At 47.6% G+C, this 26,716-nt stretch overlaps 1 protein-coding gene across 1 annotated transcript; it reads right to left on the reverse strand.

The window, feature by feature from the left end:
* Positions 1 to 6,879: 6,879 nt before the first annotated feature.
* Positions 6,880 to 19,089, reverse strand: LOC144144020 (uncharacterized). Its single transcript, XM_077675491.1, has 5 exons — positions 18,934 to 19,089; positions 15,929 to 15,990; positions 12,836 to 12,925; positions 11,504 to 11,530; positions 6,880 to 7,155 (listed from the first exon to the last, which is right to left on the reverse strand). The coding sequence occupies exons 1-5, from the start codon at positions 19,004 to 19,006 to the stop codon at positions 7,090 to 7,092; spliced, it is 318 nt and encodes a 105-aa protein (XP_077531617.1). The 5' UTR covers positions 19,007 to 19,089; the 3' UTR covers positions 6,880 to 7,089.
* Between the last annotated feature and the right edge of the window lie 7,627 nt (positions 19,090 to 26,716).

Consider the following 26,716-nt stretch of genomic DNA (forward strand, 5'->3'; position numbering starts at 1 on the left):
AAGGTGCAGGGAATGCGTGTTGAACTCGCATTCTGTTGTTCGACCAGGGTTCGCATCCCTTATCCAATTAATTTTACATTCTTTGCTTTCATTCTGTTTACGCTACAGCCTTTTTTCGCACCTCTCTGGATTACGCCGACACCAGACGCGGAGTTATCGCTCAGTGGGGCATTCAATTCTTTCTAATTGATATACTACAGGTCCTCAATACTGGTCGTGAGGTAGCCCGAAGTCAAGCCCATGAATACATCTAGCGTAGTCGCTCCGACGTAGTAGAGCTGCGACGAATTATCCTCATATGGTGTCCGGATGCGCCAAAACCTTAAAGAACACGCCTCAATTCGAGAAACTCCTCCCCGGGACGCTGCAAAGTTAGTTGGTGCATTCGCACCACTGAATTCCAAGCAGCCTGTCGTAGACACGTAAAGGAATGGTGGCCTCCGCCGCCCTGCGGCTGCTCGATCATTATTCCTCTACCGTAGGGTCAACATCGCGTGGACTCCAGCACAGTCTGCATTGAGAGGCAGTAAATTTCCCTATCTACAGTAGGCAGTAGGTGCAAACCTCTGAGAAGATGAGAAACGGGGGTGGGGTGTCTGCTCTCCTCATCAGTGACCAGTTGCCCAGGTGTATACAGAACCAAGACACAGGCTTGTTGTATCGAACCACGAGACAGGCCAGTTCTCCAGTTCTGTCACATGATTAACCAAGGGTTCGCATTAAGGACTGTGGGCCCTTTTGACCATGCTGCCTTTGTTTTCAACTTTTCAACCTTATACATGAACTTCGTCATCTTTACATTATCATCAGTGCTAGTTCTGATGACCCCCGTGATAATAATCGCCTGTACATAATAATCATCCCCGTTTGGGTTGTTCCTCCGCCCAAGCGCCTCAATAAACGGTCGTCCCAACCATTCTCTCTCAAGTGGTGGAAGGTTGCGTTTAAATCCCGTAGTCTACCCCTCCAGCTGCACTCCTGAAGCTTCGTTCGGGTAGCCGTCTAACGCCGGAGACCCCATCTATGACGCTGGATCCTGCGAGCGCCTCGGCTCCATCACCCCCACAGTGCTTCGTAACCAGCCGGAAGCGTGATCCCCCCATATTCGCTTGTCTTCATGTGGCTTGACACCTACGCCAGAGTGCGCGTATTAAACCGGTGGGATGAAAAGCTCAAGTTACTAAGCGTTGCCTTTTACCTCTCCGATGTCGCCCAGACTTTGTACCTTAATCAGGAGGTCACCATCATCGGCTGAACCATTTTTGCCACTCAGCTGCGCCAGATTTTCGGATCGTCGAGAGATGGTTCGGACCTCGCGAAGAAGAAATTCGAGGGGTGAGAACGACATCCTCAGGAATCCTACACCTCGTACATTGAAGACGTGTCAGCTGTTTGCGGAAGGTCAACAACGACATGTCCGAGGCTCAATGTGTACGCGACATCCTAAAAGGAATTGGACATTTCGCTTGACTGCTCTCGCCATCTAGAATATCACCACCATTTCAGACGTAGGGGCTATACTCTACGATCTGCAGTCCATCCTTCTACAAAGGATATGTAGGAGCGGCACCTCGGCGGTGGCGACCGACGAGCTCTGATACGGGAAATCATTCGGGAAGCGCTTAAGGACCGCGGCTTCCCTATTCCCGCCGCTAGCTATCACTGCTCTGCTGCACCGCACCTGCGTGAAAGCGTTAGAAGAGCTCCCCGCATCAATTCCCAGTCGGGCGATGCCTCATCTTGGCGCCCCTCCGTCCACGCCGTTTTATTCGAAGGTCGCTGGGAAACCACCCTTGCCCTTGTCGCCGATTACCCCGTAGGCTCCTCCCGGCTATGTGGCGACGATTCCCTCCTGCCCCCGTCCCTTCAGTCTCACTATTCCTCGTGGTGACCGCAGCGTCCTGAGCATTCAATCAATCGACCAGTGTGTTACTACTGCAGAATCCGCAGGCACATTTCCCGTTTCGGTCGGAGGCGCCTACAGGCTGAACGACGCGGCTACGATACATATGGACGTGACGAAATGAGCCGTCATTTTGGCCACCGACAGCGCGGGTACACATCTCCAATGCGCCGGTCGTCACCCACTCCCGACTCCCGTGAATTGCCGCCCAATGGTCCTGGACCACGGCGTCCTTCCGCCTAGCCAGTTCGCCAAACTGTGTCACCGCTTCCCTCCGTCGTGCACGATGACACCAACCTCTCGGAAAACAAACAAACGGAGTTTTTTGGGGGAACTGCAGCCGTTGGGACCATTCCAAATCCTCCAGAGTGCCCGTCGAATATGTTGTGTGTGCATGTTGAAGGCATCTACATTGAACCGTTGGTGGACGCTGGTGCAAGTATTACCATTATTCACACGGACATGTGCAACGTAAAGTGAGAACACCGTATCGTGGCCCCTTATTGGGTGGTGTGAATGAAACTGATATCCAGCCTTCAGCCTACTGAACAGTACGTGTTTCTTTTGACGGATTTTGCCATCATATTCAGGGTGCAGTATTCTCCGCGTGCCCTTACGATCTTATTCTGGCTTGGGACGTTCTCTCCTCTTCGTCTGCTGTTATTTGTTGCCGCACACCTGTCATCAGCATTACAGGCCATAATCATTCAGCTGATTCGGAAAGAGGGACGCTTTCTCTCGTTCTAACTGCCGACCACGTCCTAGCTCCCCGTCAAGAGCGCGTAGTATAGTTTCTGTAGTACCAATCGTTGAGGGTGACGTGCTGATCATATTATATGGCCGTCTCCTTTCGAGGACTTTCTGGTGCCGCATGCCTCATCCGATTTAACCAAGGTACACTGTTATACCAGTGCATAAGACAACTACCGGAGCAGTTCTATTTCCGCAAGGATGCACAATTGCTGTTGTTTCTGATGCTGAAGTCACCGTACTTGAATCAACCCCCGTCCTATCCGTCTGGCGTCGGTGCCCACTTCTAACAACGTGCCTCGTTTGGCTCCTACTGGACTGTTCTTCCCCACATCCCTCCAGCCTTTAATGTTATGCCGTTCGGACTGTTCAACGCTCCGGCAAAGTTTGAGTGGAAGATGGACTCTGTACTCAGAGGGCTCGAATGTAGGACATGTTTACGCTACCTGGACGCCATCGTTGTCTTCTCGTCGACGTTTGATGAACATCCTCAGCGCCTAGATGAAGTGCTAACGTGCATCTCTAACGTTGGACTTCAGCTTTACTAAAAAAATGTCATTCTACCAGCGCAACACATGGTAGTGGGCCACATTGGAAGCGAATACGGCATACTGCTCGACCCTGACAAAATTCCGGCTGTTGTAGGCTTTCCTCGCCCGCTTACACAAAAAGATGTTCGCAGCTTCCTCGCGTTAGCTTTGTATTTCCGCATCTTTGTACGGAACTTCGCCACAATTGCTTCTCCTCTCAACCAGCCCCTACAGGCAGGCATGCGTTATGATTGGTTTGACAAGTGTTAACGTGCTTTTGAAGCCCTGAAAGCCGCCCTTGCATTTCAACCAGTACTCTGCCACTTTGATGAAACAAAGCCCATCATCATTAAAACCGACGAAAGTGGTCATGGCATCGCTGGTGTTGTTCATCAAAGCGATGCCCAGCCTCGGGAGTTGGTGGTTCCATACGCAAGCCGTTCGTTGACACCCGCAGAGAAGAATTATACCACCACGGAACAGAAATGCCATGTCATCGTTTGAGAGTTCAAAAATTTCGGCCGTTAATTTGCTTTGGTGACAGATCACCATGCGCTCTGCTGGTTATCTTCCCTAGAAAACTTGTCTAGGCGCCTTGGCCGCTGGATTATCCGTGTCCACCAGTACGATGTTTCTCCGACGTATAAGTCTGGGAAGGAGCATATGGACGCGAACGCAGTGTGTTGTGTTCCATTGTCCTCTACATCTGCTGCTGCACCGGTGCCCTCAGACGAGACACTCATGTTAGCATCAGTAACCCCCCCTCGCCCCCCCCCCCCCCGCTAATGGCAATGGACGAGCTGATTTGTCATTTCTGCAACATGCAAACGCGTACTGTCGTACTATCACTGGCCACCTCGATGGTCGTGTGTAACCTACCAACAGCCGTGCGCGTCGTCAACTGGACCAGTTCCAGGTGCTACAAAATGGGCTTTACCCGCAAACTTATGACCCCAATGGTAGCAAATTGGTTCCTGTAGTGCCTCGGTCACTGCGGCGTCGTATTCTAGAAGAGTATTAACGCAACAGTTGGGAACCTTGGTTTCGCAAAAGCAAACCAGCAAACACCAGCCGCTACTTATGACCTGGCCTCTCAACAACAGTGGCAAAATACGTTTTGCCAGCGTTTTGCCTCTTGCCAGCACCACAACCGCTCGACTACTCCTCCTACAGGATTCCTGAAGCCTCTTCCTTATCCATCGGCTCCCTTCGAAACCATCGCCATTTCCTGTACGGGCCTTCACCTTTGACCCAATCTGGATTCCGTTGGATTGTCACCGCCATAGACCATTCGTACAGATACGCTGAATTAGCACCCATTGGAGCTGCCGCGGGTGCTGAACTGGCCGACTTCATCCTCCTCAGCATAATTTGGACCATGGAGCACCGCGCCCCCTCCTGAGCGACCGCAGTCGGACTTCTCTGTGAACAATTAATTGAAGAGCTGCTGGGTGTGTCACACACCAGTTATCATTCCTATACAAATGGTCTAACTGAGCGTTTTCAACGTACCCTTTCCGACATGCTTTCCATGTACATAAGTTCTGATCCTCCCTCTTGTTACTTTTGCTGATAACACCGCGGTGTAAAAGACAACTGGTTACTCGCCATACTTTGTTGGATTTGGCCGCTCCCGATCTGTTGCCTTTGACTCATCTTTCTTCTGTATCCCCATCTCTTCTGACACACCTGCTGAAAATCAGCACTAAAAATTAACAGCAAGTGCGCAAGACCCGCTATGACAAGACACATCGGTCTGTTCGATTTCGCCCAGGCGATGAGGTGCTCTTGTGGACCCCTTATCCTGTTCCCGGTATCTGCGAGAAGTTCCTGCATCATTTGATTAGACCATAAATAATCATCGAGGAAGCTTCTCCGGTCAACTGTCGCGTCACGCCAGTAGCTCCACCCACAGACCGTCCTCACCGTGGTACCGAAATCATGCATGTATCTCGGCTGAAACCATTTAGGCACCGTACCACTGACTGTACCATGGCCAGGCGGCCGTTCTCGTTCGCGAAGGGGGAATTCTTGCGTCCTTTTGAACACGCTACCAGTGTTTTCAACCTTTCACATGAGCTTCCTCATCATCTGTGCATTACATCAGTGTTAATTATGATGACCCCTGCATCGTCATCGCCTGTACAGAATCACCTTCCCCCCTTGGGTTGTTCCTCTACTGGAACGCATCTATAAACGGTCTTTCCAACCGTTCTCTCTCAGGCGATGGAAGTAGACACTTTGACCAACCTGGTCCGTGTGAATTAGGTATACGGGGTATAGAAAAATACCCCCGTATGTGTTCTCACCCTCGTTAAATAACAAACACATATCGCACGTCACGCCATGGGATTCCTCCCGAGACTCGCGTATCAGCTATTTGTAGCAAGTGGTATGCGCAAAACGCACGTTTCCTCGAATTGCGGGCTTTGTTACAAGCATTTTACCTGCAGTTCGAAATGGTTAATTGCAATCAACATGACTAAATATGAATGCTTCGACCATTGTATTAATGGTAAAGCACTCATATTCAGTATGGTGCTTCACCATTCAGTCAGTATGGTGAGAAAATGCTTATTTTCCACCCTATAAAATTGTCTCAAAGAAGGAATGGAATTTTTTTTTGACGAGAAGTTACTTTGGTGCATAATAGATGAAAATGACCCTCACGGCTGAACAACGCTGCAAGATAGGAACCGAGCAAGCAACCAAATACACCTCTCTGCGAGCTCTGCGCATTCCAATTTTATCCATTGCTGCCCCATCGATCGCATGTTCAATTGTTTGTAATATGGAAGAGCCCATGGCAATTCTGTTTTCCTCACACGAGATAACACCTTAAAACTCTCCAGCAACAGACTGGAATATATGGCTGTTGATCGCCGCCGTGGGCGCTGGCGTAGCGGCAAAGGCCAATCACAGCGGTTTAGCTACGCCAGAAATTTCTGCAGCCGCTGCGTGCAGTGAAAGGAACATTTACGAAGCAACTTATTGATGCGAAATCACTAGTTCACTCGGTAAGTCTCCAATCCGGCGCCGTCGCGAACAGATGGCACACAAAATCTCCGACGGATGCCACGTGAATGGCTGGCGGTTCAAAGAATAAAAGATGCGCATGAAAGAATAAGCGCTCGGAATAACACCGAATTCACGAGGGAACCCCTCTAAACAAAGCAAAGTATTTCAGTTCAAAAGGAAATTGAGAAGTTTTTTTGGGGGTGGGAGTCAAACCAGTTAGCACACGAGCGCGCATTCCCAACGCACCACAGCTCTATGGCTCTAGATAACTAAAGGTGGACCTAGTGAATGCGTTGTGGCCTTTGACCATGCATTGTGTATGAGACCCACGTACTGAAGCTTACATAAGTAATTTGAGCATTCTAAAACAGAAGTGGCAATTAGACAAACAGTAAAGTACGTTCCCGATAAATGTATCTGGCGCTTGGCAGTGCCACTGTTATCAACTAACAGATGAAAAAAAAAAGATACAACAAGGAAAAGAATGATGAGGACTATAATCGAAGGTGCACTGATGCTTTCGCAAGCACTGCATCAAATGAGTTCTTAGGTGCCCTGGTAACTTATTCGACCGAATCCCCATCAGCTTACGAAACTTGTCTATGAACCCCCAAGGGTGTACCTACTCAATCGAAGGACAGTTATGGCCGGCAGTAGAAACGACAAGTCGGGGCAGAGTTGTTAGGGTGCACTAACAAGTACGCTTTATTGTTTGAATCTGTACTCAAGGTGTTAACGCAAGCACAATATTCCAAGATGGGCTAGGTACCGCAGGAGGCATTGGGTGCCTATTGGGTTTCACTCTGCTGCGCTGCCAGCCACACCAGCGTTTAATTACTCCAGCAAGCACCACACACTCTTCAAAGTCGCCATAGAGAGCAGCAAGTGTTAACCTCGAGATTTGTTTGGGCGGCACTCCTTGAATGCTTTCTTGACGAACTCAGCTTCTTCCTCCTGAAAGAAAAAAAAAACAGATTTATTTTAGATTCTGGGCTTGCGTCGAAGGACAGCTCTATCGCATGCATTTTAGCTGTCTCTGTATGGGACACATCAGCGACACATGAAATAATTACTTTGGCATTGTTTCAGCATGCGGCGAAACGAGAATGAGAAAAAAAGGTACTGCCGTGTAGTTGAGTGTCATTGCATGCGAATCATACAAATCATACACTCTACGCTACAACAACGTCCATGGGTGTGTCTCAAACATATGTTGTTTTGTTCCCTTCTGTAAGGCATGGGCACGTTTTGGAAAAAGTAATAACAATACTACTTCGTTCACATAAGTCGAGGGGTTTCAAATGAAGTTCAAGAGATAGTCGACAGCTGCACGTTTCTTTCCACGAGCCTCCATTCGCTCCACGCAGGACGACCTTAACAAAAGAATTGGCGTTCAAGTTCGCTTCGTTTTCGTGTGGTTAAATCTTTCACAGAGACAGTCTCATACCAATGAGTCAAAGATCGTTAGGTTTTAGTCGTGGACAGGTGGAACAGCCCAAAGACTGCACGACAGAAGCAGATGACTGCGACAGAGGGCTCTAGTCTTCCTACGTCTTGTTTCTGTACCCTTGTAGTAGTGGTGCATTCGTTGTCGCTGGAGAACGTGCACCAAACAGCTGGTTGAGTCTAAGTTCTTTTAACAGCAAAGCTGCTGTAGGTCGAGCCCTTTGGTCCGTTTGCTGTAGGTCGTGAGCATGCAGCGGAAGGAGCAAGTTTCGAGACCCACTGATAGAGGGAGCAGTGGTCCAGCAAGGGCGGGTTCCTCTTTCCCCGCTAGGGGAGGGGTAGGCAACCTCCCGCCGCTGACGTTTAGCTGCCAACTACTTTGCACGAACCGTAGAATTTGCGCGGCGACGGCGCTGTCGTTTTCGGGCGAGCGCCCGTTGAAGATTGAGCCTACACAAGACAACCACAGCTCCGCCGTTTTTGGCAGATTTCACGCCGGTTAAAACTGGGTTAATTGTTTTATCGGCATAAATACGCCACCATTGGGCCCACACCTAACGAAAATCTCAGGTGAGCCCCATCATTAGACCGCCAACATAGATATATCTCGTTTACCCTGAAGGTTACAGGACCTTGTGCACGTGGGAGTTATTTACTCGTTGCAATAAAGACTGTTTATGCAGGGACGAAAACATATTGGCAAAGCACTACTGCTCCGGGCTCATCGGCCCATTGAACTTCTCCGTGCCCAAGGACGCAGGCTCAATCCCTGCGGCGGCAGCCGCTTTTCTGATGGAGGCGGAAAGCAACAACGCCTGTGTGTTCGAGATTTTGGCGCACGTTAAAGATCCCCAGGTGGTCAAAATTAATCGGGAGCCTTCCACTACGGTGCGCCCATAACTGTGTACTTTTGGCGCCTTAAACCGCATAATCAATCAAATGCAAAAAGTGAATAAAAATTACCGTCGTAAATGGTACCAAATGGCACCGTTAATGGTACCAAAAGTCACGTTATTTCAGCGGCAAAAATGGCTCAGTGAAGGAGCGCGGTGATGCTATGGCGCCGCTGCACCGCTATCGCATGTGCTGACCGCTGCTCGGCGTGCGGGCATTTGTATGTGAAAGTACAGCCTGAGCGCCGAACGGGCATTAGGGGAACGCGATGTTCCCACACGTAAGTAGTCTTAAGGGCACTCTGCAACACTGCTAATAAAGGCTTTTACTCTTTGCTTCGCGTCAGGAAGCATTGCGAAAGCTACAGTTATCGCCAGCCCGGAGCGGCACTGCGTGATTTGCCTTCGCAGCAATCCGTTTTCTGTTTCTCCGTTGCTTTGTGGCTATCGAATGCGTTCATTGCTACTACAGAAGGGAAGCGGCCAATACTTGCTCCGCTACAATGTTGTAATGACACAAATCGAGTACTCAAAGAACGACGAGAGTCGGGAAAGAGAGAGATAAAAAACTCCCACCTCCCCTCGCGGGAACCCCTGTGTAGATGCGACGCATAGGCGGAGCGGCGAAGGGACCGCGTTTTATAGCGCGCATAACGTTGAGGGGACTGCGTAAGCCGGTCCCAGTCGATGACGACGTTGGCGTACTTGTAAAGCGGCGTGGACTCTAGGTGTTTGAGCCAAGCGTGGATGTTGCTTCGCCGGCGAACGGCACACCAGTTATATGCGCAGCGCGCCCGAAGGAGAGGAAACCGCGGAAGAGAGAGTACTGCACATGCGCCGGCCCCAGCGCGTCTGCCGCGGCCATGACGCAACACAATCCAACACAATCCACTTTAATCCAATCTAATCCAAATCCAATCCAAGCCAAGCCAAGCCAATCCAAGCCAATCCAATCGAATCCAATCCAATGCCCCTCGCGATAGAGTGTTCGCTATCGGAGAGGAGAGGGGGTGAGCGGCGGAGAGCGCAGCTCGCGCGGCGAGGAGAATGGGGGAGGGGTGTGGACGGACAACAACAACGCCGTATGGAGGGACAAGGCGAGTGAATCAGATGCTCTGCATCTAAAATCTTTTGAGCAGGGGACCAATTCCCTAAAACGAGAGGCCGTATTTGAAACGACGCGGTAGCGCTATGCAAATGCCTGTGCTTTGGTGTTGGGCAGCCGCTTTGAGGGCCGAAGACATAGCAAAAACCCCTGAGGGGAGCACTGTAACAAGAGCGCAAAGGGAATACTGGGTGTTGCTTTTACAGTGCTGCGTGTCGTCTTGCGCCCGTATTACAGTGCTCCCCTCAGGGGTTTTTGCTCTGTCTCCGGCCCTCAAAGTGGCTCCCCAACACCAGAACACATGCATTTGCATAGTGCTACCGCGTCGTTTCAAAATGACGGCCTCTCGTTTTAAGGAATTGGGCCCCAGGTTTGCGAGTTATCTGATGGGCATACAGCAATAATTTTTTTGGCTGGAGTACTTTTTGACCGCCATTCTAAGTACTGGATGTGTTTATTGACTCCGTTCTGGAAGCATTTAAGACCCAGAAAAAAGTTGAAAAAACGTGTTGCTTTTTAAGTTTCTGCCAAATTTTTCGCTTGTACCTTTGCTGTTCTTTGTTAGGCGATGGACTACAAGCTAATGAGATTAGGGTGCCTGAAACTACTTCCCAAAAATATTGTTTTGAGTTTCCGGAATGAATTGTCTAGTCAGAAAAAGGGGCTCTGGTTTCCTCAAAACTGCTCCCAACTTCGTGCCGAACGAGCCCAAAATACTCCTGCACAGTTTTTTTTTTACGTAAACAAGGCGAGAAAGTCGGTCCTATTCGCTGGCAGACCATCTCTCCCCACCCTGCTCCGGCCATTTCCACCTCTACATAAAAACCTTACTGCTGAGTCGCCAGTCGATAGAGATATATAACGGCCTCAAATACAAACGTCATAAACGGAGTTAATTCCGCCACTTCAATACCCTCCTTCCTCCCCCTTCCGAGCATCTCAAAAGCCGCCAAGCCACGTATATTTGGGAGGGCAAGCCAACTCACTTCCATGCCACCTTTTCCACTATCGCATATACTCAACCGCCAAGACCCCCCTTGCTTGCAGTCAGGTTTGTGCGGTTTACCCCAACTTGGCCCTGCCCTCGAACCCCTCAACACCCCACTACATCTCCACCGACTCTCTACCACACTTACGAACATTCCCTTTTCCCTGAGCGCTGGGTGACTCCTCCAGCAAATCTACGTGTGATGCTATGGCCCCAACTCATCGGCCGCATAACATTTGTAATCGACCGCAAACTTCCTCGCCACAAACCAGTGACGTCCCTGCATGCCCTAGCCCGAACTCTATGGCCACTGTCCAATGAACTAAATTTGGACGATTCAAATACGAATAGTTTATTAAAGTTACATTACTGCTATGGTGTTGTGAGTGGCCGCGATGTCAAAATGGCGCCAGAAAACGTCAGCGTGCGCCATTAAAGCTTGTCTTCCCAATCGTAAGGAGGAGATAAACGGTGGGCGAAATCTGTGTTTCCTTAACGAAGCGGTGCTTGTACATCACTCTTAAGCCTGTTGAACGCTGAGCCATGATAAAACTTGTAACCAGGGGTTCAAATCCAGCATCAGAGCGTCCGAACAACTGAGACTACGCAGCGATGACCTGCAACGGTGTCCTGTAGCAAACCGTCGTTGAATGAGGCGGCTCCATCCTCTATCGTAACCTGGTTGCCCTCGCGTTCTATGTCAATCACCCAGGAAAACATTTTTTTAGAATCTCTTCAGCTAGATCTTAGCCGCTCGATTGAAGCTACCTACGTAATGGCTGCGATTTGGGGCCACCAATTGTAGTTCGTATGGCCGTAAGTGGGAAGGAAAGATAAGAAGAGGATAAGAAATTACAAACAGATGCTTACCGTGAACAGCCGCTTCAGCACTTCACTCTGAAAAGGAATAAAAGAATAATTCGCTGATCAAGAGCATCGAACATGATTGGCAATCAATTAATATTAAACATCAATGAATGTATCAAATTACAATTATAACATTTATTAATCTTTTGTAAGCGCAATATAATGATTCCTATAAATAGGATAGTGTTGCTTGTTTTTAACTAAGAGTTTATTTGAGAGTTTGAAAAGATATGCATCAAAGAGATTTAAAGAAAGATAAGTGGAAAGGAAACAGGAAGACACCACCATTTCTCCTAAACACTACAATGATATTTGAAGAAAAAAGTAAGGGTGTCCACAAGCATATGCATATGCATATGCATATGCATATGAACCACCACCACCACCACCACCATCATCATCATCATCATCATCATCATCATCATCATCCTATCTACGCCCACTGCAGAGAGAGAGAGGAATTTTATTGAAATGAGAAAACACAGAAAGGTCGGCCTGATGGTAGTATATCTGGCCAGCTATTCTGTACGCCCACTGCAGGGCAAAGGCATATCCCATAGATCTGCAATTATCCCGGTCATGTGCAAACTGCGACCAATTTATCCCCGCAAATTTCTTGATTTCATCTGACCATCTAACTTCCTGCCGCCCCCGGCCACGCTTGCCTTCTCTAGGGATCCACTCTGTTACCCTTAATGACCAATGGTTATCTTGCCTTGGCATTACATGTCCTGCCTACACCCCTTTCTTCTTCTTAATTTCTACTAATAGGTTCTTAACACGCGTTTGTTCCCTGACCCACTCCACTCTGTTCTTGTCCCTTAATGTTACACCTATCATCTTCCGTTGCATTGCCCGCTGAGTCGTTCTCAATTTAAGTTGAACCCTCTTAGTGAGCCTCCAAGTTTCTGCCCCGTAAGTGAGTACCGGGAAGATTCTTCTTCGGGGACAATGGTAGGCTGCCATTCATTAACTGAGATATAATTATATGTATGTATATATATATATATATATATATATATATATATATATATATATATATATATATATATATATATATATATATATATATATATATATATATATATATATATATATATATATATATATATAAATGTGTGTGTGGGTGTGTGTAGAGAGAGCGACAGAGAGAGGGAAAGCTGTGGACATAATTACTCCGTGGTAAAGTTACGGTTCCACGTACTACCACCACGACACCATAATTAGGATAACACACTACAATTTTCATAATGTTCATACATTGCTACTAGCAAAAAAAAAATGAGCAAAAAGTACGTAGCTAGTTTTATTAGGCGTATTATGGTATGTACTCACAAAGTCCACATCGGCATCACACTCCCTCTTGATAAGGGCGGCGAGGTTGTCTCCCTGCTTGCGAACGATGTCCGTTGCCTTGCCTCTCAGCTGCAAAAAAGGTCACGTCTTACACTGAATTATTCTTACATCGAGAATAGTTAACAGGTAATGGGTTTTTATCCGAATTATACACCGGAATTTGGCCCACTTTGTAATGGGAGAGCAATGTCTCAGCTCCCGGGGAAGTGTGACTAGTCACTCCGACTACACAGTTCCCAATTAGTGACATGACAAACACACGCGTTAACGTTACGCTGCAGTAGCATTATGATGATGGCGAAGTAAATTCTACTAATGACAGGGCCGCAAAACAGTCATCAGGTGACACGTGCCCCCCTCCCCCCAACACACACACACACACACACACACACGCACGCACACACACACACACACACACACACACACACACACACACACACACACACACACACACACACACACACACACACACACACACACACACACGCACGCACACGCACACACGCACGCACGCACGCACGCACGCACGCACGCACAACCTATGGATTGGCCCAGAAGCCACCAATAACCATCAAACATTTCGGAAATTCTGGCCACCATACCGCAAAATTAATGTGCTCAGACACCTCTGTAGGGATCTGGATAGTAATTGATATTCATGATCGCGATGGGGTTGTTGATCAATGCTCTACGTGAATTTATCACCATTACTAATGATACCAGTGAGGTTGCACGTGCTCGCACAGGGTCTTTGTAGAAAAGGTGGGTAGGCAAATGATATCGAAAGGGACATTTTATTGAAGGTTATTAGCCATGAACCCGGAGCCAGTAATACGATAAGAGATATTGCACAAGACCAGCAGCAGTGGTTATTGCATTGCAAGAAATGGGTATAAGAGCTATAAGTGGTTATAAAACCCCAGCGCTCTTCTGTGGTGTGTTTTCTAGTCCCTGTCAATTTTTGCGCTGAACTGTACATAATGGAATACCAACAAGGCCAGTCAATTACGTTACTAGGTTATAAAACGTTCTCAAGCTTCTGGCTTGACCCACCGTGGTGGCTCAGTGGCTAAGGCGTTGCGCTGAGCAGGAGGTCGCGGGTTCGATTCCCGGCCGCGGCGGCCGCTGTTCTGATGGAGGCGAAAAGCAAAAACGCCCATGCGTACGAGATTTCGGCGCACGATAAAGATCCCCAGGTGGTCAAAATTAACCCGGAGCCCTCCACTACGGCGCGCCTCATCGCCTGCGTTGCGTCGGCGCGTTAAACCCTACAATTAGTCAATCAAATCAAGCTTCTGGCTTGAGCTGAGTACTTGTTCATTACGAATAATGTTAACACATTCTGTACTCACCACTTTGCCGGCAACGTGAAGCTTTGGTGCATTTTCTTTAATTCGGGCTCGTGCGAACGTCGTTCGTAATATGGGAAAGTGGGCTATGGGAAACGAGACGCTGCATTGGGCGCTAGAAAACAGCATGACATGGCTAGAGGGATCATATACGACTTCGACCGGCCACGGCATTTTTTCTGCGGGCCACTTTTCCTCTGTCGGTCACTGCTCACGTTTAACCGACCCCTTTAACCTCTTCGAAAGGCATTTCCCAGTGCCTGTTTGGTAGGGAGACCGCTTACCCAGATACAGTCAAACCTCAATATAACGGATCACGCGGGACCGCCCAAAATCGTTCGTTATTTTGAAATGTCGTGGTAATGAAAAACTTGCGGTTATAAGCCAGTGCACAAACCTAGAAGGGAAAATGACGTACCTTGGAAGATATACGTGTGTGCAGACAAGCACACTTTAAAATAAAAATGTTGCATCCACTTCAGGACAGATTTATTTGAAAAATCACTTTTTTGTTTTTCTGGCGAGTGCAGCACGCACGACGGATGGAGCACCACCTCATCGGGTAAATCATTGCACCGAGCGATGAGTGTGTGGACTTTGTTCATGTGCACTAAAGCATCAATTTTCGGCACTATCTTATATTCTTCTGTGTTATTTCGCGTCGCGACGATGACTGCTTTCGCTTCTACTGGGCTGTACCACTAGCAGCATTCATCATTGGATCTCGCACAAACTTTGCAAAAAGATCACTTTGAACAAAGAAATACCTGCCGGCATGCGTGAATATCGCGAACAACGACCGACCCACCGACCGGCCACCGACTGACACCCAAAGCCATTAGAGAGAAAACGGGCAGGCGGCTAGGCTGGCTAGGCTACTGCACTTGGGGGAACGCACACAGAAACTGCGGGTTCGGTTTCACGCCCAAGTTTCGGCGCTAATAATTTACCTGAATTCGTAATACAGGAATCCCTCCATGTAACGAAGTCAGCGGGACGGCCAAAAATTTCGTTATAAGCAGTGTTTCGATATAAGCGAAAACTAGAGAAAAGCTGAAGCATTGGATGTTTAATTGCGCCACAGCTGTGGGGACTCAAAACACAATGTATTCAGTGAAGCAAAGCTTTATTTAGGGGCAAAAAAGGCAGGTAGCTTAGGATCTTTCGAGTTCTTGCTGGGCGCGAGCCACCCCTGCTCCAATTTGGCGAAGCATTGCATGATGTTGCGGTTTTTTTTTTGCGAAGCATGATGTTGCATGATGTTTTGCGAAGCATGATGTTGCGAAGCATGATGTTGCAAAATTTTTTAAACAAAAACGCCCAGGTGTCGACATTTCGGCGCACGTCAAAGGATGCAATGTGGTCAAAATTAATCCGGCGCCATCCACAACGACATGCCTCAAAGCCGAGGTAAAGTTTCGGCGCATAATACTCTCTGTATTTGTAATGTAGCTTCAAATTATGGCATTGGAAACTATGTCATAATGAGTATTTTTTTACATTCCAAAACCTAAACTCTTGTTGCACCGAGAGGGGCAATAACGTTTTAAAATGGCAAACTTGCCATTAGCAGGCGTTTGAGATGTAGCCACATACGTACATCCTTGTACGCCGCATAAAATCCACATCACGAGATCCTTATATAGCCACTGTCATCGGCATCAGTAGTGTTTTGTTTCGGAGTCTGACAGCAGGTTCGACCAAAGCAGTACAATTTGTTTACCTGAGTTGGAACACGTCCTGCCATGCAACTCAGCGTCGTCTTGATCTGGGCGTTATTCAACCCTGTAAAATATAAACAAAATAAAATTAATAGACTCAAATTGGTTCGATTGGTAGACTAATCGAACATTTGCGTTGTGGGTAGTAGAAACGCTACGCAGAGTTTGTGCGAACAGAACTTCACCTAGTGGTAGTTGTTATGTGTTCCCGGTGAATGTGCGTTGCAAACCCTATAGTCATATCCAACTGCACCCAACACCACTACAGCCTTTTTACATTGGGGACACCCCCAAAATTCGTAACAGCCACCTAGGTGGCTCATTGACTGTAGCGTTGTATTGATAACGCGAGGATGCGGATACTATCGGCGGCAATGACACTTTCTGTAATGGTGGTCGAAGTACAAGAACACCAGGTTTTGGCGGAAGGTAAGCTTTTTATTCAAGCAGAAAGTTCAGCCATCGTTACTGGGTATTTTGAGGCTTTGAATCCTCCAATCAATAAAGGGAACCTCACAAAGGTTAATGGTCGGCCTCCGTGTTTCCAGATTCGGTTCACATTTAGGGTTCAAAAATTCTGTAATCCCTCCTAACCTTAAAGGAACTCTGCAACATTTTCCATAAACGCTTCCATTCTTTCCTTCACATCTGGAGGGTCTGGAGGCATTGCTAAAGCTACAGTTATCGCCAGCACGAAGAGGCACTGCGTGATTTTCTCGTCGCCTTTGATACGCCTTCCGTTCCTGCTTTGATTTTTTTTAATCAAGTGGATATCCAATGCGTTCATTGCTTCGATTGCAGGAAAGCCGACCAAGAGCCTCTAAACCACTGTAATTACGCAATTCCAGCGGTCGAAAAATGCCAAGAGCGGGAAAGAGAGAAAAATCTGTTCAGCAAGATTCTGAGTTATTTGAGGGGAATAGAGCAGTAATGTTTGGCTGGGGTACTTTGTCAACCCCTAATATAAGTACGCATGTGGTGGTTGATTACGTTCTTCAAGCATTTAAGATTCCGAAGTAAGTTGAAAAAGTGTTGCAGGGTTCCTTTAAACCGAATGTACAGTCGCATCCACACGTCCTTCAAAATCCGTTAGCATTCGTAGATTTATATTATACCACTTACATATGGTGTCCGGGGACGCAAATCAAATACTCAACAGGCACATAACGTCCTGAAGCTTTGAACCTTAAACTAACATTCATGCTAAGAGTCGCTGTTATGACTGTATTATGGGCTGAATACCAATGAGCGTCGCCGATCATGTTGAGAATGATTGCCCTTAAATGGCGAAGCCTTGTACTCAAACACGCTGTAGTTGCGTTGCCGTGAGAAAACATTTTTGTCTCAGAATGGGCTGCATGCCTGTCTCCTTCCACCGCATTTTAAGCCGCTCTAGCACCATTTGTAACTAAGGCTAAAATATTTACCGGGGTTGTCTTTTTATAGTTCTAGCAAGTAACGTTTATCAACAAGATGGAATTGTTTATTATTTCGGTCTGTTTGTTCAGTTATTTATTTGGGAGTAGCCACCGAACCCATAAGCCTTTTTAGGTAGCGCACTACTCACCACAATTTCACAAAATGTTAGCAATGCTTAAAAGATGGGGAAAAAATCTCAATGCATTGAATGTACCCTCTAAAAAGGCTGCGTGGTCAGTTTCGCCTCAACATAGTAGAAATAACGAATTATTGCAATCAATCCCGCAGAGTACGCCGATGGCGTACCACCGCGCAAGCCTGAGCTATAAGGATGTGCCCCGTCATGGTTCGCTTCAAATAAAGTTTCATTCCCTTCCCCCCCCCCCTCTCTCTCTCTCTCTCTCTCTCTCTCTCTCTCTCTCTCTCTCTCTCTCGCGGCGGAAATCCCATTAGGGGACCTATCGCATTCTGGCCAGTGCAGCTTGCTGGGGCATTTGATGCATCTGAAAGTTAAAAAAAAAAAAAAAAACCCGCGAAAAAAGATGCAACCACGAAGGAGAGCAGAGAGAACTAGCAATGACGTTTTGTTTTGCACTAGCAACTCACAGAAATGTCTCTAGTCCAGCGTGTGTCTTGTCGCTTCTCTCCTCCGTGCTTCCGTCCTTTTTGCTGGTTTTTTTTCAACCATCAAGATGTAAATTATTTCGTGTGGTAATGTGATATCATCCATTCTTGTGTGTGAGTTTGTGTCACAGAAGGAGTACATATATATGCGCGACACGAACATTCAAACTGCCAATCAAAGAGCGTGACAAGCACAAGACTTCGGAATGCATGCCGGAATTTCACTTCTTAACAACTAAAATAATGCACTCAAGCAACCGCGCGAAAGTAATTGTACAACGGAGTCAAAGGAGTACACAACACAAAACGCGATTGAGCGGGGTATCATCAGCGTAAGATACAAAGCGCGATTGCGACTTAGCATATAAATTTCAGCCAACCGGCGTAATCGAAATTGGAAGGACCACAGTTTTATCTAAGCAGAAAAATACGGCGCTGTACGTTTCATTGTGGGTTCGAGGTGCTGCTGGAATTTGGCTTAGAAGCGCTAGCGTCATGTTACTTGCATTAAAACTTCGACGGATAGTTATGCATGATACCTGCTGAGATGAAACTTCTGACGGTTGTACAGCCATTTCAGTGATTCAACTACATATAATTGGCCCACAGGAGTTCTGATAAATACGGTGTTATGCCGTTGAAAATTCGACGATGTTCCAATCCCACGATGTATGAACTAATGCCGGCAAGTGATTGAAACTCAACCTAATGATAGAGCCGCATTAGCGCCAAATCGCAGTAATACATTTGCGAGATAGCAACATTGGATTGAGAGTCACAGAGCATTCGAGAGAAAGTTGGCATTGCCTAAAAGCGTTTTCTGTCGGCAGGCACCGGAAACAATTGAGCCGGAAACAAATAGGTGGCGGTACAGCTTTTCCGCATTATTCGGAACACGGGTTTAGCATTTTCTCACGTACATAAGAATTCTCTACCAAAAGAAACACGGGACGACCAGGCTTACCGCAAACTTCGTGTTTGGCCTGGACGAACATGGCTGCGGCCAAAATGATTGCGCAGAGGAACAGTCCCTTCATTGTGCACGGTGAAAGAGGCTGGTGGACAAGAGCTAGACGTCCAGCAAAGGTATTTCACGCGAATGATACTTCGGCAGCCGCTGCTTTCCCTCTTATATATGCATTGCACGCGCTTTCGCGCAGCTTTTCCCGCGTGTGTGAAGAACATCCCAAGTAGTACCTGCGAGCTCAGCAGCATTTTTTTGCCTTTTTCGCTTGTATTAAACGTCACGGCACACGCGCAGACAGATTTAACTCCTTTTCTAAGCGCAACGTCCACACAAGGCAGCAAGAACATAACCTGAAGAAACGAAAAAATAAAACAACAAGACGCGTTCTTTTTTCTCTTCACGTGTCATTGTAGAACTGATAGTGAATATGCGTCATGAAACGGGAAACCTTTTTTTATATGCGTGACATAGCTCGACGAAACTTAGCAGTTTCTGAGTTTCGTTTTTTTTTAAGTTGTTTTTGCGTGGGTATTTCCAATCACATTCTCGGCATCGAATTCTCGGCAGCGCGTGCTGTGATCCCAGAACCCTTATGAACGACCTTGATACCCCTGAATAGGAAAAATAGCTGAAATATATTCACAGCCGCAGTTCTTCCTCCACTGTGGAAAAACGTATGAATCATCAGTTAGTAAGAGGTGGTCACTAGCCCTGGTGGCGTATTTACAGGTTTGGGACCACTTGTGCACTCGGTTTCTTACAAAACACGAATGATCAAAGTACAGATAACACGCATGGCTACAGAAGGTACACGTATTTATTTTTCCCATCATTTGGTTATGGTATTGACTATAAATTCGTGAATAAGTAATGAATCTTGGAAGGGCGACAGTCTTTTCCTATCAGACAAACACGTAGCTGACCGCTTCCCTGCTGTCGAAGCCCGTTCGTTGATGGCCGACGGGAATTCAACAACATTTGCAACTTCGCTGTGAACTACCTAATAACGATAAGTTATTGAACCTCGCGTGCTGATGAAGCAGTTTTGCGGCTAATTATCACATACTTTTTCCCGCGATAGTTAAAAGAAAAACAAGGGTTACAGCCGTTTCCTGTAACCCTACTCCGCCCGTAGATGCCCGTCTTTTGACAGCGGGCGAATATTCTTTATCTTTTATAACTTCACTGTGACGAGTAAATGAAACTTGACAAGTAAATGAAACTCAGCGTAATGATAGAAGTTTTAATTGTTTTCTAATAACTGTTTTTGGGAAACTTTTGATAACACATGAGTTACAGCAGTTTTGTGCTTACCATTCGCGACAAAGTTGGCCTTGTCGTTGGCATTTTTGTCCGCGCACATGAAGAATGCACGGAATCTATCCATATATCGCTTCGCTTAAAAAATGACGGCAAAGAATGATTAGAGGGGGAATATGAGTTCTGGCAGCAGTATCCAGTAGAAATTTCGTTTATACCAACTGACATTTGCGTGTATTTCCACTTTCCCACTAAAACATAATCTCAAAATTTACACCCACGGGCCACATGAGCATGACTTGGCTGGGCGGGTGTCAGCCGATTCAAGTGCGCTGGATTGCACAGAACAAAATTTTTTGTTGGTTCCTAATACGCTACGTAAAAGGAACAAACAACACAACCAAGGTCCTAAGATGTTAGGTATTTTATACCTGTTATTGTTGAAGATGCGGACGCGCCGACGCTAGCAGACGCCCCGTAAAACAGTAAGGAACTCAGTGGTCGGCTATATCGCTCGCGGAGCGTCATAGCTTCACTACTAGACAGCAGAACTGTCTCCATAAATGAGGCACGTGAGAGAGTTATAAACAACACCTCGTTACTTTCCTAAGCTAAACCCCTAATGGTTCATTTAGGTTCAGAGCTTCTTCGTATCATGGGAAGATTGAATTCAAAGCTGCTATTTTCCACTCATTATCCGCATTCTTTATTTTGTGACGTCCGCCTTGACGACACACTAGCGCATATGCAGGGTGGTATTTGACGGGTGGCGAGAACGCTTAGCCAGCATAAAAATATCTGTAACGAAACTAAAGGTGAATATTCAAAGCAAATGGGCAAAAATCAGTATTCCGAAGTATGCAATCGTATCAAGTCAATTGCAAATTAGGTGACGTCAATGCGGTACTTTGCTCGGCTGCCGCGAGTAGAGCTCTTTTTACCGTTTTAAACGCATATTAGTCGTCGGGACTGCCATTGAACAGCAAAATATATTTAACGGTAGATCCATTAGTGGTTCCTTGTGGATGCGTTTAGATCGCGTTCTCAAGATGATTATGGGTAAATCTTCATAAAGCTTCGAGGATAGGCCCGACGCACGTGCTTTGCTCCGGCTTCGGAAGCCCGCATCTGGGCGTCTATCACATGCATTTCCGCACCCTTTCCCCTCTGCTTTGCATTATTCCAGTGCCCCAGTGGTTGTCTAGCGTAGCAGCTGCATTGGTCGCCTGTGGCTTCTTTCGTCGTTCAGCACTCTCGGCGTACCGTCGCCGTCGTTCACTTGCCATCCTCTTTTGCCATCTAGTTGACCTGGCACGCACTTAGCTTTCTATTTAAGAGTACAAGTCAACGCGTACAAGTGACGACGCGACGCGTCCAAACGTACCCGAGCAAATGGGGTATCTTGAGGGCGGTGATAGTGGAGGTCGCCTCCGCACCGCCGCCTTGCCATGACGTCACTCATTTCCGCGCACGGCTAATTGTCTGTCTCCGTACTCCGTCATTCGTCTTAGTGTCAGTCACGTTACACTTCCTTCCTGTTTTCTCTTGTTCCTCGCTACCTCTCCTCTTGTGTACACTTAACACCGCCGGTCGCTTGTAGCTGACATGACCCGTCCACTAATTAGACGCAATAAAAAGTGGCACAATTGTTGAAAAACTTACAGTAGCCGCAAACAAGAAACCTCCAAGAGATGCTGAGAGATTCTATGATGTAGTGAATGCAAAAGCATTAGTACCCAAGTGCCGAAAGGATGGGCCGGTATTGAGAACGCCGAGAAGGCCAGAAGCGGTCACAGCGCCGGCAGGTATCGCGCCGCTTCGCCACGCTGAGCAGCCATTCGCTACAAAAACAATTTGAAGACCCGTCTCCAACATCTCACCCCCCTCCCCACCCCCGCTGAATTTTTACAGCCCCTACCCTCCTCGGAAGATCCGCAGACGTTTTCATCAACCAATTTTAATTGCTAGCCGATGGCTCCTGTTTGCCTGAAACATTCCGCAAATGGCACCACCCCTCTCTATCCTGAAATGTCTTTAGTGCTCCTCCCAAAATACAGCAAGTCTATATCGTTTTGTTTGGCAATGCCCGAAACTTCCTGGATACAGCAATTTTCCCTACCCTCTCTCGAGCTACTAACCCTTCGACCCACGTATTTTAGACAAAAACACACCCACCCTCATCACACATTGTTTTGTAAAAGGCGGTCTAGCACGAGCGGTATAGCGCATGCCTACTCCGGCAGCAGCTTCGGCCATCAACATTGCTTTCTTCAATTTTTGCGCAAAACGGGTGCATGCTGCGCCTTTGAGGATTTCCTCCTATACTTCCTCCTATACACAGTCATCCACACCTCTTTACTGACCCTACCTGTCCTACATGCGGGGCACTCGGCACTCACTACCATTCCCTCTGCGAATGCCCCGCAAACCCGTACCCCCCCTTCCCCCCCACCCCCGTTCCCTCCCCTCACCACTGGGAGCAGATGTTGCGTGACCCGGGAGAGTCAGGCCAAGTCCTGACCACCTCCCGCGCCCTGGCGGTCGCGGCGGCCCTGTGGGCCTCCTCCACCCCCAACACCTGATCCCGATGGACGAAAAAACGTATTCCTTCCTTCCTTCCTTCCTTCCTATTCCGTAGGGCAATCTCCTGCAAGAAACAAGATTCCTGGAGCCCATTTCACAACTCTCTGCGATACCATCACCCTCTCTGTAAGGGGAACACTGGCTGCAACGTCCCATACCACTCACCTCCTCCCCCCACCGGGGCTTAGAGCCATCGTAGCCAATAAAAGTTGCAACAACGATAAGCAGCCTAGATCACCGGTGACTGCTGCGCTGCTGGGTGAGACAGCGGCATGAGTGTGAAGTTCGATGTGAATCTCATGTCCTCTAACCAGCATCATCATGTTTCCTTTACGTCTTTTTTTTTTTTGTCATTATGAGCAAGAACCTTGGTCAGTCACCCTGGGTTGGCCAATATTAAAGCTCACTTTGAGCCTACGACGCGTCAAACAACGTCAAAACTCATTGTAAGTCGATTTGCGGGTTCCTGTTAACCATGTCAGACCTCAAAGCACTACGTTAGGCCTAACACATGGTCCGTCACCCCCGCTTTACACTCCCTCTGCGGCGTCAACATTTCGACTGGTACTATTCCTTAGGCGCGCGCTACTGAGCCTATGGACACGTAGCAGACAATGCGGATTCAAGCAGCTCATACCCACCTTCCTAACCAATTGGAATTTTCGTGCCGTGCGACTAATGAGAAATTAGCGGCCGGGAATTTGGGTGCCTCGTTCCTTCGCTCGATGAGCCACTTAATGCTTACGCATTATTAATTCGCAAATTTCTTTTAATGTCCATTTAGTTGTCGGCGTATCTACCCTGTGACAATACAACCGGGTGATAGTAGGTGATGGATGGATGGATGGATGGATGGATGGATGGATGGATGGATGGATGGATGGATGGATGGATGGATGGATGGATGGATGGATGGATGGATGGATGGATGGATGGATGGGCGGACGGATGGACGGATGGGCTGGCGGACACAATCTTTATTGATTGATTGTAGGGTTTAACGGGCCGACGCAACGCAGGCGATGAGCCGCGCCGTAGTGGAGGGCTCGGGATTAATTTTGACCACCTGGGGATCTTTAACGTGCGCCGAAATCTCGTACACACGGGCGTTTTTGCTTTTCGCCTCCATCAGAAAAGCGGGCGCCGCGGTCGGGAATCGAACCCGCAACGCCTTAGCCACTGAGCCACCGTGGCGGGTTCCGGACACAATCTTCTTGATCAACGGACAACAGATAAAAAAGCTGGCCGTTCGACCTCTGTGGCCTAGCATGTAGTGTCGCGGCTTCTGGAGCTAACATCTTGGGTTTGAGCCTCAGCAGCGATTTTTTAAAGACAATAGTTTTTCTTTGGCAACTTAAACACAAAAATTTTGTTCTGCATGCCTGCCCGTCCCTCCATTCCGGTGCTCGGCGAAAAGTTAAAAGAATTCTTGAACGAGAAGTTTATATCGGCAAACTAGTAGTATACTTAATACTGGCCAACACTGTACAGCAAAAACAAAAACAAAATAAAAAAAAACATTAGGGATGTTTTAGGCAAAACCGAAATACATAACCGATAACAGAGTACTTTTAATTGCAAATATGCACGGGCCTAATTTTTGCAATAGCAAACAAAAAATAAACGCGTTCGAAACAGTATTTTAACCACAAAATACAAAAAAGAGCTCGCGCTGGAGCCTTGAGTTTATGGCCCTAAGGCCAACAACAGCCGTAATAAAATGTCCCAATAGACTTCGCGTCAGCAGGGCGAAGGCGGGAAATTCGTACTGAATTCAGCAAACCTACATTGCGTTTATCGCGGGTGGACCGGGACTGGATGGGAACAGCGTGAGAGGTCGGCGGGAGGAAGAGAAGAGGCAGTTACGTGGCAGAGGCGGCCGAAGGCTGTCGCCTTTCGACGTTTGCAGCGAGGAGAGCAGACACGCGGCCAACTTCTTTATTAGAAGAATGCTCAATCAGATCCGTTCTACGCACTCTTTTCGTAAATAAGGGTGCTTTGGCACCTTTGAGGCCGCTTAAGGTGCGGAGAAGAGCTTATCACCACGTTTAATTAAAGTTCTGCATCCCCCTGGAAGTGCGCTGACTTGGTGGAAACCGAATGCTGCGATCCTTTTCACTTCGTTTGGTTCGTTTTATCAAAATATTTTATGCCGAATTCTTCGTAATTGCCTTGGCTCTAAGAAAGTTAGATGCACAGATTGTGTATCCTGTTATAATTGTGTCTCGTGCTATTTCAAACTGCTTTTCCGTTCGCTCAGCCCTTTCTGTCCCTAAGGTATCAACTCTATGACGGAAGTTCAGATCCCACCTGGCACCCTATGTAATTTAAATTCACCCTATTTGGGTCGCTGGGAACGCGGAGGTACCTTCTAAGAAAGCAGCTTACTCACTGAAAACGATCATGCTGTTTGTGCCTGTCATGGACGTCCTTCAGCGAGCATCGGGCCAACCGCTGCAAGGTATCACAAGAAACTAAAGTTTCTAGGCCAGCCAGAACCAGTTTTGATGTCTTTTGGTGCTTTCTATCACATGAGATTCTACTGTTTATCTGAATGGTGACGTTCTTGTAACATTGAGGTTATTATAATCGCTCTATCGTCTCGTATTCTTATGTCAAAAAATGGCGCTGCTTGCCCTGTATGGGTGCAAGGCTGGAGAAACAGCAGAGCTGGCGGCTCCTCTCTTTTAATCGGAGACCTGGCTGTTGTACCTCGCATGGATTTCCGAACTTGCCGCTGAATGTTCTGCGTGACTGGCAGCCCCAGATCGTTTTGTCCGCAGTCTTTCACGTCTCTCCCAAAGAGGACCACGTTAGCACGCGCTGGAACCGGCGGCAACCGGCTGAGCGAAGTCGGCGTCCGTGCTCCCTGCATTAGGAGCGAACGCCCGTAAACTGATGAGGATAACTGCACTTGAAATATCATGTGACGAACGCAGTCACGTAGAAGCCGGTTTCACAACGCGAAGGACCCAGGTTAGATTGTGACCACGGGAAGCATTTTCCCCCTGGTTCATGCGGCGGCGTTCTTCTAATCGTTTCCTGTTGAACTTAATATGGGGGTTTAGGTTATCGCTTTTCTGTTCTTTAATTATTTATTTCTAACCTTACAAACTCATGTGGGCATTCGCCTTCCCGTCTCCTAATGAGGTGGCCTAAGAAGCCGAGGTGGAGTTCACTTTCCACGCTATAACGCCTAAATTAGTTGTTAGGTTTATTTAGGGTTCATTCCTTTTTTTCGTTTTAAAATTAACTAATTTGGCTTAAATAATTGTGAAAATTTCTATCTGGCCTCTTTTCCCTTGTACGTGTCGCTCACTGCGTGTAAACACAACCTTTCTTTTCTTCCAAGTAGCTGCAGGTGTTGTTGCTCCCCGCCGCTGCTAAATCCGGGCCCCTCGGACCTTTGGGGTGGCCCAGTTGTTAGGTTGCCGGTTTCACAGCGTAAAGGTCCCAGGTTAGATTCCCGGGACCTCCCTAACCCCAATTTTTTTAGGTGCAACACCTGCTCGTGGGCTCCTTGCCTCCTCTCAACTTTCCCACACACTTCTTGGCCTAGCATTTTATCCCTGTCCACTTCGCCGATGATGATAGTTTTCTTGTAACGCTCCACGGGTGAACTAAAAGCTTAAACAGCTCCGCTGTTTATAGCACTTTCCCAAGGGCCCTTTGGCGATAACTGCTCTGTGCAGATGCTGTAACGAAGACGAGTCCGTCGACCACTACCGATTTTCAACCATGACGATTTTCAACCACGAGACTCAAGCTCGTTGATATGCCCCTCCGCATTCAGCCAATGGCCGTAGCAGTGACGGCTTTTCTCTGGGCTCCTGAGGCAGGGCGATCCCACCGGATGTTTGTCTCTTCCCTCTGGAGCTCCATTAAACATGTACCCACCGCGGTGGCTCAGTGGCTAGGGCGTTGCTCTGCTGAGTAC

This window comes from Haemaphysalis longicornis, unplaced genomic scaffold, assembly GCF_048455015.1.
Source record: "Haemaphysalis longicornis isolate Haplotype H1 unplaced genomic scaffold, Haemaphysalis longicornis Haplotype H1 scaffold_1, whole genome shotgun sequence".
Lineage (NCBI taxonomy): Eukaryota > Metazoa > Arthropoda > Arachnida > Ixodida > Ixodidae > Haemaphysalis > Haemaphysalis longicornis.

Excerpts from the sequence above, each read along its gene's own strand:
- LOC144144020 (XM_077675491.1), bottom strand. The coding sequence starts at position 19,006 with ATGAAGGGACTGTTCCTCTGCGCAATCATTTTGGCCGCAGCCATGTTC. Across the intron at positions 12,926-15,928 it reads CAGGACGTGTTCCAACTCAG|CTGAGAGGCAAGGCAACGGA; the intron begins GTAAACAAATTG and ends CCTTTTTTGCAG. Across the intron at positions 7,156-11,503 it reads TGCTGAAGCGGCTGTTCACG|GAGGAAGAAGCTGAGTTCGT; the intron begins GTAAGCATCTGT and ends TTTTTCTTTCAG.